The sequence below is a fragment of the Canis lupus genome, chromosome 24 (assembly GCF_003254725.2).
Source record: "Canis lupus dingo isolate Sandy chromosome 24, ASM325472v2, whole genome shotgun sequence".
NCBI classification, from domain to species: domain Eukaryota; kingdom Metazoa; phylum Chordata; class Mammalia; order Carnivora; family Canidae; genus Canis; species Canis lupus.
Genome location: NC_064266.1, coordinates 46,289,443 through 46,304,402, shown reverse-complemented (window position 1 = coordinate 46,304,402; position 14,960 = coordinate 46,289,443). Strand labels below are relative to the sequence as shown.

Genomic DNA, 14,960 nt, shown 5'->3' with positions numbered 1-14,960 from the left:
GCCTGGCTTAGTGTGGGTCCTAAGTCCATGACTGGGGTCCTTGTAAGAGGGGACAGAGAGACACAGAGCAGGAGCTGTGACCACGGAGGCTGACCGGAGAGATGTGCTGCAAGCCCAGGGTGCCTGGGGCCATCGGGAGGGGCAGACGGGATGTGACCCTAGGCCTCCAGAGGGGGCATGACCCAGCCCACACGGCGACGTCGGGTCCGACTTCCGGCCTCCAGAGCTGGGATAGAATCACGTCCTTTGTTTTCAGCTCCCAGCGTGTGGACTCGGTCACGGCAACCTGAGTTGACTAACACACATGTGATAAAACCTATCTTCAAAGCAGACACACTAACCCTTCCCACAGTGCCCCAGCCGGTTCCCGAGGTGGCGCTGCGTGGCCCAGTGGAGCCCCCGCATCTGGGCTGCTTGTCGCGGAGCCCAAGGCTGTCGCCCCACGGTGGTGGGGCCAGGCACACGGCGGGGGGGGGGGTCCTGACCCGAGCAGCCCCCCGAGATCAGTGTCTCAAGCCCCACGGAGGGCTCGCTCCGCACCTCAACTACACACCAGCGCGGACCCGTCCCACTTTTCTGAGGTGAAGCAACCAGTGTGCAGCTCGGACCCTGGGGTGGGTGGTGTGGGTGGCTGGTTTCTGCCTCGGCAGGACCTGTTGCCCGCTAGCGTGCAGCTGGGGCTTGGTCCCGTGCCGGGCGCTGGCGGGGTCGACGGGGCCGGGGGAAAGCACCCGGCGGGCCAGGCTGGAGGCAGGGATGGACTCGACCTCTAACGGGACACGCAGGCCGGCAGCACAGAGCTGGGGTCGTCTGCGGTCACACAACCAGCCGTCCCGGCTTCTGCTTGTTGCAGGATCTACACCTGCTGTTTGCATTCGGTTTCTGGTTCAGAGTGGGCAGTGCGCCCGTTTTCCCAGGCCTTGACTGCACCTGCACAGAGTGGTGCCCACGTGCTCCTGCCAGGAGCCCCACTGCCATACTAGGCAAGGCACGAGGGGATGAGCCCCTGAAAAGATCAAGGGAGGCCGGCACGGTGGGGCCGAGGACAGGGCTGGTGAATGCACCCCAGGGTCCCCCTCTCCTCGGGGGCAACCCTGGAGTGTTGTTCTCTGGAGCAAGCAGATGCAGGAGTTCTAGAAACGGGGGTGCCAGGCCTTAGGACTAAAAATGAGGGAACGTGGGACATCTGCATCCTGAAGTTCAGGCCCCCATCTTCAGATCCACTCCCGGAAAGGCCCCGAGGAAGCAGGTGACAGCCACCTCGGAGGGAGGGAGTCAAGCAAGGGGAGACGTGGCAGGGGTGGGGAGCCTGCATGGGCCATGTGAGAACAGGACGCCAGAGGGCACGGGGGAGGAAATCCTCAGGGCAGAGGGAAGCTGGCCACTGGAACAGCTGTGAACTGGAACCAACGGGGAGGGACAGACGTTGGGACAGATACAAACATCCAGGGGCGGAGAGAACGAGGCAGGGAGATCCAGGAGGAACGTCAGCAGCAAGAAGGTGAGGGGCTGGACAGAGGGTCGTGCGCCACGCGCTACAGCGCCCGCTGTCAGCCCGACACGTGGGTCCCAGATGGCCGGCGTGGCGGCGCGAGCGAGTGGAGTCCCCGTCCGCGGGGCGGTGTCAACAGGTGGGGGCCAAGCCAGTAGGTGAAGTCACGGCTGAACAGCCTGGTGGTCAGGGCAGTGCCTGGGGACACGTCTGCGGCCCGGCGGGGCGGGGAGGGGAGGTGGCACGGGGGCTCAGCCGCTCAGCAACTTTCTGCCATCGTGCCTTTTAAAGGTATTTTCAAACTAAAAGAAACAACACGTACACAGCCTCGGACACCATTCCTTTCTTCATTCCAGCAATATTTCCCAGAACCTCTTCTGGGTCAGGTCCTGAGGCCGCCGGGGCACAGCCGAGCGCAGGGCAGACGCAGGGAGACACCCAGTGTCGTCCCTGCGCGCAGCGGTGCGGGGCGGCGGGAGATGAAAGGCCAGGATAATTAACCGGCTCTCCGAAATCCTTTGTGGCGGCCCCGGAGAGAGCAAAGAGATTGCAAAACCCATCTCTGGTTTCCAGAACACAAGGACCTCGGAAATTATAAGGCATTAAAATAAAGCTTCAGGCAAGGGACTCTTGTTGTAGTTGCAGATTTGACGGTAGATCAAAACAGAATTGCTCCCGAAAGCTCAGGCGCAAGCTCGTCGGAGGCAGGCCCGGCCACCGGCGCCTCCCGTGGCCAGGCCCCGGGACTAAGCCCCAAGGGGCCCAGAGTCCCTTCCCCGGCTTGCCCCAGGTCCCCAGCCACCTCGTCCCTTAAGGGCCCCCAGGGATGTGCCCAAAGCCTCAGACTTCATGTGGGGGAAGCACAAGTCTGCGCCCTCAGTTAATAACCGCACGCGGCCCGGGTCGGATATTGGGTGCATTCAGTCGTGAAGCCAGCGGCTCCCGAGGACGGCAGTCTGGGAACAGGAGGAGGCGTCGCCCCTGCTTTTCTCGCTCCCTGTCCCCGCACACTCACGACCCTCACGACCCTCCGGAGGGCGGGCTGACCTCTGCAGTGGCCAGCACTGGAGGTTCTGGCGTCAGGGAGCCTGCGCCTCCCCTCGGGGTCCCGGGTGCGGACTCCTATTCGGCTCACCCAGGTCGGGCCCGCTCAGCTGCAACGTGGTGGCTGCGGGGCCCTCGCCCATCGGGGGGCTGACTGAGGGTGGGAGGCACCAGGGAGCAGGCTGTCGGTGGTGCGTCATCCGAGGTCCTGGGACGTTTGCTGGCGGGCGAGCCCCAGGGACGGTGGGAGGCAAAGCAGTGACGCTGCTGATCCTTTAAGGCTACTTTCTGCTCAGAGCCCGTGACGCTGGGTCGGTCGCCCTTGGTGGCAGCCTGGCTGCTACCACCTGAGCTCGGCGGCCACGTGCCGGCCATGGAGCTCCTGCAGGCACAGCAGCAGCTCCTCCAGGTTCTCCCCGGTGGCCGCCGACAGGGCAATGACGGTGCTTGGTCCCAGGCGGGCCCGCAGCTGGGGCAGAGCAGCTCTGGCCTGAGGGAGGTCGATCTTATTCGCCACGACCACATGGGGTCGCTTGGACAGGCCCGCTTCATACTTCTCCAGCTCGAACTTCAGGTCCTCCACCTGGGTCCACGGCTCTGGCTCCGAAAGATCCACGATGAACAAGAGGAAGTGGCAGCGCTCGATGTGCCTGAGGAAGGTGCTTCCCAGGCCCCTGTTCTGGTGCGCGCCCCGGATGATGCCCGGGATGTCGGCCACTGCAGGGGAGACAGGGCGCTGGGGCTGGGAGGGCAGGCCAGCTCCCTCCGGGGGCCCCGGGCGCCGAGCGCCTGGACGAGCGCCTGGACGGGGACTCGTTCCGCACCACGCCTCAGTGACGCCCCGGGCACCTCCGCAGAGGCTCTGAAGGATATGGGGACAGGCTTGCTGGTGGGCCGGCCCGATAAGGAACATTTAACACAGGCTGGCCTCTGGCTTTTAAAACTGATTCAGAAAAGGGGAACATGGCTTCCTGTAAACTTAAGAATTGGATTACTGATGGAAATTATTACAGAGTACTCTGCAAACATAAAGTGCTATACGAATAACATCAGCAGCAGGCTTACTATTTTTAATGGGTACATTATCTTCTGGGAAAAAGTTTTCTTCTCTCAAAATGGTACAGGGAAGCTTTTCAAGTCACATGTCGTCTCCACGACTGATGCTGGGAGAGGGAGAAAACCAGAGGAGGCAGGACTTCCTCAGGTTTGAAGCCGACACATCGGTTCCTGAACCCAGCCAACAGAGGCCTGGGGACGGGGTGGGAAGCGACTCTAGAACCTAATTTTGATGGAGAACTACAACTGTTTAAATTAGGAAAGACAACGCTTCATTTTGGGTGGGAAGCTCTGCAAGTTACATAATCCCTGTTCTGAAGCACTCGAAACCATCTCAGGCCAACCTCCCGAGGGAATCACGCCATTTCTACCTGCTATTTGTTGGTGGTCCTCACAGTGAACAATCCCGACGTGGGGCTTTAAGGTGGTGAACGGGTAGGAAGCCACGGTGGGTCTCGCGTTCGAAATGGCCCGGAGAAGCGAGGACTTCCCTGCATTGGGAAACCCAACCTGGAGGAAACGTTAACACGCCGCGTCACCTCGGGGCTCTGTGCCTGGCCGAGGCTGGGAGGTGGGGACACGGGAGTCCGGGCTCCAGCATGTGCACAGGGGCCTCCCTGGAGGAGACCCACGCTGCTGTTCCCGTCCAGCCTGAGACATACTCCAGCACCAGGGACGGATTTTTCTATAACTCGGCTGTAGAAATGCCACCTCCTCCCTGCCCCTTCCACCTCCTCCTGCCTCCAGGTGACACCCACCATCCCAGCGTGGGCCACCATCTTGAGTTCCAGGAAGAGAACACGCTCCTGCCCGGGCTGTCCGGGGGTGCACGTCACAGGTGCGCGGTTGTCATTGGCCAGGAAAAAGCGGTTCCCCTTTCCTCCTGCCCCGCCCAGAGCAGCGACGTACTCATCGCCCGGGCATGACAGGTCGGCCACGACTTTGTTTCCCTCCTTCACTAATGTGCCCACAGGGACCTGGAAATAATACAGTGCTTAGAAGAATAGACACATGGAGCAGACCGGGCCCAGCACTCATATCCCTGCTCAGGGGTGGGGTGGGGTGGGGTGGGGGGCATCACGAGGCTCCCTGTTCACAGGGCTATGAAGCATCAGGAGAAAGGTCCTGGCCTTCGAAGGGACTCTATGCAGCTGTGACGCTCCCTGCAAACTGCAACCATGGCTTTTTCAAATCGTGTTTCTAAAACAGGGTGGATGGGACGCCTGGGAGCTCAGTGGTTGAGCGACTGCCTTTGGCTCAGGTTGTGATCCCGGGATCCCGGATCGAGTCCTGCATCGGGCTCCCTGCACAGAGCCTGCTTCTCCCTCTGCCTGTGTCTCTGCCTCTCTCTCTGTGTCTCTCATGAATAAATAAAATCTTAAAAACAAATAAATAAAACACGGTGGATGGAAGCATCTGGAAAACACTCGGATAACCTGGGAGAAGTCTCTGCTCTCAGAGGAAATGGCCCAGGAGGGTTGGACAGAGGGGCAGGAGGCCCCTGGGGTCCCACTTTTTAAATACAATAATTTTGTAAGTTTTGAACAGCTCACATAGGCAGGTGGGATAAAATGAGTACCGACTCAGGGCCTGGGGGGTTTGCTTCACAGAGGGGGGCTGTGTGGTCAAGGTTGGGGGGGTGCCCAGGAAGCACGCAGGGGTGGGCTCTGCAGCCCTGGGCTCACCGGGACGTAGAGGAGAGTGCCGCTCCGTCCAGAGCAGTTCTTCCTGCCGCCAGCCTCTCCGTGGGAACCCTGGTACCTCGACAGCACTGAGGACAGCGACTTGACTTGCTGGTCAGCTAGAGTTAGAGCAAGGACCTTCACCTTCCTTGGGCTAAAAGCAGAAGCGTCTGCACACACTTTAAGGACATCATGGATGCGCAGGGAAACCCAGCGTGGGGTCATAGCACAAGTGACCCAACTGGCAACGTGATTTTTTTAGAAAGCTAAATTCTCATTTTCTTTAAGAAAATACAATTTCTGAAAAAGCCCACATCACCCATAATGCCTATCATCAATTTAACAACAGCTCCACTTGCTCTTGCTGTGAATGCTGCCTACATGTGCGGGTTCGGCGGCACTTGTGCCTCAAGTGTTCGATGTGCCCAGTGGCCTTCCGGGGCTCGGGCCCGCTGGTCCTTTGCACACCTGACTGTAAGGCTATTGCCCCTGAGCACATGTGAGCTTCGTGTTCCTCAAATTAAAAAAAACCTCACCCTTGAAGTTGGTTTAGGGGCATTATTTAAATGGGAACATCCAAATTAATAAAAATGATGTCTGTACATCGATTTTTGGATTCAAATTCCCACAAGCAAGAGAAGCTGGAAGTCCCTGCCCCAAAGACCAGCAGACCCAGCACTCTGCCCCTCCATCAGCCCCTAGAGCCACGTGCCTCTCAGGACCACGTGGCCACCGCTGCCTCCGTCACCACCGTCGGGGCCTCCGAACTCCTTCCGGGGCTCACTGTGGAAGCAGCTCGCCCCGTCGCCGCCACGGCCCCCTCGGACGAGCACTCGGCGATGGTCCACAAAATGTTTTTTCTGCAGAGAGCACAGCGAGCCCGGTCATTACTCATGTGCCAGTCCTCTCAGGGACCAAGCAGCCACACAAAATGTACCTTTTGTATCTACGACAGGTTTTAAAACAAGAAGTCGATGGTATTAAATTCTCATCTCGCCTACGATGCAAATGTAAGAAAGAGTTCCCACAAGGCACTACTATTTGTAGGCAAAGGCCAGGCAGCAAGTGGGTGTAAAGGGTGGTCAGTATGGAATACCCACTTGGGTAAGAAAGGCAACATTTCCAACCTAAAGAAAACAAGAGTTGTTCTGGAAATATTCCTTAAAAAATGCATCTTTCCATCTTTTTTTCAAATAGGAAGACATTGCTGAAATACCAGGTCTTCATCACAGGAAAGATGAAATAACGAATGTGAGTCCTGGGTGGGCTACCAGGCTTCCGACTCAGGAGTGTTTTCTGCAGCCTGACCAAAGCAGCAGACACAACTCCTGGTCTGGGAGGAAGTTTTTCTCTGGGCCTCTCAGGGAGGCGCAATCTCGCTACAGAATGAGGACTAATGAGGTTGACGTTTAATAAACATTAGCTTATCCTAGAAGATCAGCTCCCTGAGGCACCAGGGTACAGGGGCCAGGGTGTCACCACCTGCCTGCTGCATGCGTGTGCACGCACAGCCTCTCTGCTGGGACCCAGCACGTCTGCATTTCTGTCACTCCATAAGCAGATCTTGTTTTTTTTTTTTTAAATACACAAGAATTTTAGGATTCTCTGGCACCACCACATGGAAACACCATGAATTACTATTTCAAAAACTCATGTCCAATTTTGCTATAAGTCAACATCATCGACATCAATCTGATGGGGAAAAAAGCACAGCTGATGAGCATTCTAGGGGAGGTAAAACTTGGATTGGATTTTTACCTTCTGGGGGAAACCACACCCTATGGAATGCTGAGCCGTGGGGCTGGGCAAACGCTGCCATCTGAGGTGTCCATATGAGATACTGTTTGTCCCAAGGATGCTTATCCAGACACCCTCCCTCCCATTTGGGGGAAATGAAGTGGATCATAAACACTTATTTTCTTGACTTTAATCAAAGATCATTCATGTTTTCAATTCAAGGTTTTGGTAAACAGAATGAAAACCCAGTAAGGCTTAAAGAACTATGAAACTAAAGGTCTAGCCCCTCCCCTCCACCCGGATGTTTTAAATTAAGAAGTAGTCATACATACTTAAGAGTGTAGCACCCACGTCAGACACGCGGGCGAGTGATGAAGAAGCACCCACACACCCGGCCCAGCTAAAGGGAAGGAACGAGGCTGGTGCTTCTGGAGCCCCGGGCACCCTCCCTGGTCTTTGCAGTTTTTACGAGAGCTCAGGGCCCAGTGCACACAGGCCTTCACCCCAGCCCATCACTTTCACAGAGCTACATGTGTCCTTTCTAGAACACACAGAATGAATGAACAAGATACTGAGAACTCAACACAGTGTCTGCACCTTCGGAAGAGGAACCGGGGCAGTGCCCTTCAAGGTCAGAAACCTCACCAGTTTTTTCTCGGAGAGCAGTTTCTTCCTAGGGGGCTCCTGGTGCTTGGCGCAGTCTGCACAGCTGGCCGAGAGCAGCCCGACCTGAGTCCAGCGCCACACGCTCCCAAGCAAGGGCCGTGGTCCTACTGAAAGAAGCCTGGAAGGCACCATGGCTCCCTAACAAAAAATCAAATTGGCAAAATCAGACACCTGGTTTAAACCTGCAAACGGAAGCCCCAAAACAGGGTCCACGCACAGCGCTGTCTCCAGGTCTGGCTTTGAAACCACGCGCTCGGACCAATGACCGGGACTTCCGTCACTCACCACTTTCTGCTCTGAGCCAGGAAGGCTCACTTGCCCGCATCGAGCTGCGTCACTTAGAGCAAGATTTGTGTGTACAGAGAATTGGAACCATTAAATCTCCAACACTGGACGTCCTCCTCTGCAGGTTTTCAAATATCTGATCAATGAAAACATTAACAGAATCTAAGGATCAAATAACTTCTTAAAAATAAAACACTCAAGTACACAAATGTTAGTGAATTCGTGCCATTTAAAACTAGTCCAAATGGAACACAGTGAGAATGCAGAGTACGGAGTGTGGTGGGTACGTCCCCTTGCCCCTTGTTGGAGGTCTGAGCCAGGGCGCCCTTCCCCGTGCAGCTCTACTCTGCGCGTCCGTCAAAGGGACTGGGCTGGGAGGACGGGTGACTTAACCCCCATCAACAGGCCGCCCACGTGCGTGATCGGTGAACGTGGGTCACTTCTCCCTAACTAGCAGCTGCTCACACGGTTACCTGTTCATTCAATAACAGCTACACATCCTGCAGATGCCAGATGCCAAGGTAAACATGAGGCGGTGTGGGACCTGGCCCTCCAGGTGGTGACAGCCCCCTCTCCCTTTGCCGTGAGTGCCTGATACCACCCACTCTCCGATGTCCCTGCTGTGTGGACGCACATGTGCCACATAAAAGGAAATGAGGTATGGGGGATCCCTGGGGGGGCTCAGCAGTCGAGCCTCTCTGCCTTCAGCCCAGGGTGTGATCCTGGAGTCCCGGGATTGAGTCCTGCTTGGGGGTCCCCACAGGGAGCCTGCTCCCCCTCTGTGTCTCTGCCTCTCTTTGTCTCTCATAAATAAATAAAATCTTAAAAAAAAAAAAAAGAGAAAGAGGCTTTCCTCCCATCTCTAGGTGTGAAATGCACATTAACATTTAAAAAATAATTATGAAGCCACCGTGTGTATAAGACAGTGGGAGAGAAAGCAGAATTTGCTTTTTCCTTAGAAGCCTCTCACGTGTCTCCCGCTCCACATCCTGGGCTCTGCCTGGAAGGGAAATGTCCTTTGTGGGAAGTCTTCTCTCGGCAAGTTCTGCGTCTCACTTGGAAACAGTTAACGAAAAGCCAAAAGCCAGAGTCCAGGGTGAAGGACTCTTTTTCCTTCCAGAATCACCTGCAGGGAAGCTGCCAACCTGACCCCCCCCCCCCATGGGTGACCCCTCTGGAGCTGGGCAACCTTTGCAAGCAGGCCCCCCGTCACCCTCACAGCCCTCCTGCATGGCTCTCCGGCCTCCGTAGCCCTGGCTCTCGTGCCCGGGACGCCTGCAAGGCCACAGGCCAGGCGTCTTGCAGCACGTCTGTGTCTGACATCCCCTCTCCTTGGGACAAAAATGTCACACAAGCCCCACAGATGGCTGGGTTTCCTTCCTGACATGCTCCGAGCTCCAGCCCTCGGGTGTCCCAACCCACTTCCCCATAAGCTTCCTGTTCATTCACTGTCATGGGCTCATGCTTTCCTATTTTTACTGAGTCCCACTCTGTTATTTATTTTTGATGTTCAAATGGTTTCCAGTTTGGTCACTGGCAGCCCATCAATCTTAAGAGGACTTCCCCACTTCATGACACAGAATGTTCCGGGCTCACTTCATACTGTCCTCAGGCGACCCTGAGATCAGCCTTTACTCAAGAAGCCTTGGTAGCTTTGGGAGAATGGGATGCAGAAGCCCCTCTGCACGCTGGTCATGCCCCGGGCTCCTGGGGCGTCGCTGCTGGCAGGCTCAGGAGGCACCCGAGGGCAGGCAGAGGTGCACCGCCCAACATTCACCCCCACATCACTGCTCGGCCCATCCACCCACAGCTAGATAGCAGCATCTGCTGAAAACCATGAGTTCACACCTATGTACCCAATTCCACACCATAGGACTCACGTTCATTTTCTATCTTGACAACCCCGTTCTGACTGCTAGAACTCTGGCTCCCAACATCTTTGACATGTTTATTGGCTCAATCCCCACAACAGCCAAACCTTCCCCCACAGTGTTCTCCCCCTACCACACCTATGCTGGGTGCCCCTCTTGGGGGGATACTCCCGTTATCTTTCTGTAAACGTGTTGTTTTTAAGATATGCTTTTATTTGGGAATTAATTTATTTTTGAGAGAGAGTGTATATGTGTGCAGGGGCAGGAGCAGAGGGAGAGAATCCCAAGCAGGCTCCATGACCAGCCTGGAGCCTGACACAGGACTTGATCTCAAGACCCAGAGACAAGGACCTGAGATGAAACCAGGTGTCAGACGCTTGCCTGACTGAGCCACCCAGGTGCCCCTACTTACAAAAAAGGTGAAAGGTACTCCCATATACCTCTTAGCCAGTTTCCCCTAATATGAGCATCTTACAGGACCTGGGTACTTTTGTCGAAACTAAAAAAACCAACTTTGGTACCTAATCATTCATTAAACTCCAGTGGGCGTTTGGATTTCACCAGTTTCCACACTAACGTCTTCTCTTCCAGAGCCAGATCCCAGATCCCACACTGCATGAGGCTGTCCTGCAACGCCAACTTTAGTCCTGGCCGTCAGAAGCCCTCTGCCCAACATTACACCCCAGTGAGAATACCCTTCAGGACGGGAGGCCAAACAAGCCCAGCTCAGAGGACAAAAAAGCAGACTTTACCACCAATCTATCTGCTCTATGAGAAATGCTTGAGAAAGGTCTCGGGGAAGGAAAATGGCACCAGAGGGAACCCACATCTTCAGCAATGGATGGCGGCAACAGAAACGTCAAACATACACCACCACCTGTTTTCTTACAAGAATTTGTTTTTTAAAAGATTTGAGAGACAGGGAGAGTGCGTGCACATACCTCTGCAGCGGGAGGGGCAGAGAGAGAGAGAGAGAGAGAATCTCCAGCAGACTCCCTGCTGAGAGACGAGTTTGATGTGAGGCCCAATCCCATGACCCTGAGATCACAACCTGAGCTGAAATCAAGGGTTGGATGTGTAACTAACTGAGCCACTTGGGCACCCCAAGATTTTTTAAATATGGAAAATGTAGCAAGAAAGACTGATTTATCATATTGGCCAGTGGGTCAATGCAGGCAGAGGTCCTACACCTGGAAACCTAAGATCAGGAGGAGATTGAGGGGACCCTGTGAGTGAGAGTGGCCTGCATCTCCGTGCGGTGGTGCGGTCTCAGCACTCAGCAGCCGAGGACAGGCCGGGCATGTGCTCTGTAAGTTCTAGAGCTGTCGCTGACACGCGATACTGAGACAGCCAGAGAGCCAATGAACAGAGGACGGAGGATGCTCAGAAACCACTCCATTCAGAAGGACAGGGGAACAGAACAGAAAACAAATAGCACAGGAGTGGACTCTAGCCTAACCGGGTGAGGGAAGACATCTGATACAACAGCAGCTCATGAGGAGGACCGAGCAGCTGCAGATGCGCTTCAAAATACATCAAGCAAAATCTGACAGAATTAAAGGGAGAAACAGGGCAGCCCGGGGGGCTCAGCGGTTTAGCGCTGCTTTCAGCCCAGGGCATGATCCTGGAGACCCGGGATCGAGTCCCGCATCGGGCTCCCTGCATGGAACCTTCTTCTCCCTCTGCCTGTGTCTGTGCCTCTCTCTCTGTGCCTCTCATGAATAGATAAATAAGATCTTTGAAAAAAAAAAAAAAGGGAGAAACAGATCATTTCACAAGGACAGCAGGAGGGGACTTTAGTACCGCTCTCTCAGGAATTGATGAAAAAAGTAGTTGAAAACTGAACAACCAAACAACCTACAGCAGCAAAGATGCAGAAAGTCTGAACCAGAAAGTCTGAACCATCTTACCCACAGTATCGATGTGACATTCACAAACAGTCCACCCAGCAAGTGTAGGACACACATCACTGCCAGGTGCGAGGACGGAGATCACAGAGCATGTCCTCTAATGACAGCAGGACTGCAGTCGTAAGGATCAAGACCCTAAGGAAACCCCAACTACCTGGAAATTAAACAATACGGTTCTAAAATAATCTAGTGCGTAATAGACATCAAGAAAGAAACCAGAGAACATCCTGGACAGCACGATAAGGAGAGCACCATGTGCCAGTCTCCGGGACCCTCAGGGCTGCGGGCACATCGGCCAAGAAGGAAGACCTAACTCAGGGAACTGAGATCAGGACACTAGAAAGCAAAGAGCAAAGTGAGCAGAAGGAGGGAAATAATAAAGAGCAGAAAGAAACAGGCCCGAACACTAACAACACGGAAAAGTCTCACTGAAAAGATACACGGAGCTGATGCCCGAGTCAGGCTGACCAAGGCAACAGTGAGCACACATCACCAACGTCAGAACAAACTGCGCAGATGTGAAAAGCATAAGAGGACGCCGTGAGTAACTTTTTGCCAACGAATTCAACAACCTACGTGGAATGGACAGATTTCTTGAAAAACAAAACTTACCCAATAAAAAAACACAAGAAGAAATAGAAAACCTAAATAGCTGTGTATCTACCAGAAAAGTGAGACTTCTTAGAACATTCCCTAAAACAAGACTCTGGACTCACACCATTTCCCCCATAGATTCTGAAGAGCATTTAAGGAAAAAATAGCAGTAATATTACAGAAACTTATTCAGAAAATGGAAGTAAGGTCACTACCCAACTCCCTGGATAAGGCCTGAGAACCCACACTGAAACCTGATATTGCCGCCAAAGAAAATCAGTCCAACATCCCTCGTGCTGCAACCACAGATGCAGAGTCCTTCACAACATAGCGCCTGGGTGAGCCTGCGTCACGCTAGGGCCAAGCAGAAGACTCCTGGACCGCAGGCGTTCTCAGGTGCGAACCACTCCCTGCTGGCAACCGCATACGGCTGACGGGAGCCAACAGCCACTCACGATCAGGGAAATGACATGCTGCAGCAGTGAAGAGCAGGCGGGGACATCTCCACACTGACACGGGGCATCTACACAAGGCCGACACTGCCGTCACACGGCCCGGACACAGGGCTGTTACCCCCAGATGGAGAAAGAACTGCCATACTCCCCACTTCTTTCCCTGTCTTGTACACACTGCAATATTTTTTTAAAGTGGGGGTAGACAGGTGATATGATTATTTCCACAAAAATCCCAGGAAAATCTATAAAGTGATGATTAAAATTATTAAATGGATTAACCAAGGTTGCAGGTCACAAGGTTAATACACAAAACCCACTTAAGTTCTCATATACTCACAGCAAACAACTAGAAAGTGAAATTAAGAAAGCGATCTCACGGGGATCCCTGGGTGGCTCAGTGGTTTAGCACCTGCCTTTGGCCCAGGGCGCGATCCTGGAGACCCGGGATCGAGTCCCACGTCGGGCTCCCTGCATGGAGCCTGCTTCTCCCTCTGCCTGTGTCTCTGCCTCTCTATGTCTATCATGAATAAATAAATAAAATCTTACAAAAAAGAAAGCGATCTCACTTGCAGTAAGGAGCAGCACATACAAAACCTACCTAGAAATAAGTTGAACAGTAAACACTCAAGACCTTTACCTAGTTACCCGCAGAATAACGATCTGAGTATTTCCAGGGATCACCTCGTCTGGTCCTCCTAACAACCGTGTAAAGGAAGTCGTTTTATTTCTTCCGTTCTGCAGATGAAGAGGTGAAGGGACTCCCCCGTGGTCTGAGCTATCAGGCGGGAGGCGGCAGGAGCAGAGAATGAGACAAGAGCAGAGTATGAAACAGGTGAAGGGAGAAGACCACTCCGCCATCGGGGCCACCAGCACACCCAGGGCCAAGCCCGCTGCAGAGCCGCACCTGCACCCAGCGGCGTGGACACCAGGCACAGGGCACTGGCGGCGAGACCCGGAGGCCCCTTGCACAGAAGGTCATCTGCTGCAGAGCCGGCCAGAGACCTGAGGTCTGACTCCTGCCTAACTGGGAGTGCTGCTTCTTCCTGCCCTTCCAACCGTGCGTGGAAAAGCGGGCTGAACACCCTGCAAAGGTGACTGGGCCCTCCCTTGCACAGCAAACACGTCCGACTTTGATTCACGCCGCTGTCTGGTCTGTGTTCTATTTTTTTTTTAAGATTTTGTTTATTTATTCATGAGAGACAGAGAGAGAGAGAGAGAGGCAGAGACACAGGCGGAGGGAGAAGCAGGCTCCATGCAGAGCCCGATGCAGGACTCGATCCCGGGACCCCAGGATCACGCCCTGGGCCGAAGGCGGCGCCAAACCGCTGAGCCCCCGGGATCCCGGGGCTGTGTTCCTTCGAAGGCCATCCGTGCACTGTCCCCCGAGGCGGCCACTAGCCCCGTGTGGCTCCTGAGCTTACATTACGTAAGGATGTGACAATGCCAATACCCCGTCCCACAGTGACAGCAGCCGCCGCACAAGGTCCTACTGGACAGCGCTGGTCTACACCGCGGGAACTCAGGAAAGTGCGCTCAAGTCCCTCCTGGGAGCGTCCGCGTCCTGGCGCGCAGCAGGTGCAGGCGGGAGGGGTGACGGCGGGCCGGGGCGCAGGGCTGGGGCCCGGGGGACGTCGCCACGGCAGCGGGGCCTGCAGAGGCGCTGGAGGGGGCCCCGGTGGCCCGGCCGCTTGAGCACCCGCTCCTGAGGTCAGGGTCGTGAGTTCAGGCCGCGGGGCGGGCTCCACGCCGGGGCGCAGCCGACTTATGATAAACGGCGCTAACAGGTGAAAACGCTGGAAGGCGCTCGGCGCGCGGAAGATGCCGAGCCCCGTCCTGCGGGTCCGCGGGGGGGGCGGGGGGGGCGCGGGGCCCCGCACACCTGCCACGACGGGCTAAGGGCGGGCGCCAGCGTGGGGGCCTCGGGGCGGGGCGCGCCGCCCAGACCGCGGCGGAGGCAGGACCCCGCGCCCCCGCGCCCGCCCCCGCGCCGCCGGGAGCCAGCCCGCCTCGCCCGCGCGGCGCCCACGGACACGCTCCTCCGAACGTGCGCCCCCGCGCGGAGGACACGGCGGCGCCCGCGGCCCGCGCTCCACGCCGCCGCCCCGGGGCCCCCGGCGCCCCTGCGCTCCCACGGCCGCGGCCCCGGCTCCCCCCGCGCCCCGACCGCG

The 14,960-nt window shown here is 55.7% G+C and overlaps 1 protein-coding gene across 1 annotated transcript; it reads right to left on the bottom strand.

Annotated features, from left to right (window-relative positions):
* Window positions 1-1,820: 1,820 nt before the first annotated feature.
* Window positions 1,821-14,680, bottom strand: MTG2 (mitochondrial ribosome associated GTPase 2). The gene is made up of 7 exons (XM_049100307.1): window positions 14,214-14,680; window positions 7,657-7,815; window positions 5,987-6,134; window positions 5,278-5,393; window positions 4,351-4,569; window positions 3,964-4,102; window positions 1,821-3,253 (listed from the first exon to the last, which is right to left on the bottom strand). The coding sequence occupies exons 2-7, from the start codon at window positions 7,807-7,809 to the stop codon at window positions 2,877-2,879; spliced, it is 1,152 nt and encodes a 383-aa protein (XP_048956264.1). The 5' UTR covers window positions 7,810-7,815; window positions 14,214-14,680; the 3' UTR covers window positions 1,821-2,876.
* Between the last annotated feature and the right edge of the window lie 280 nt (window positions 14,681-14,960).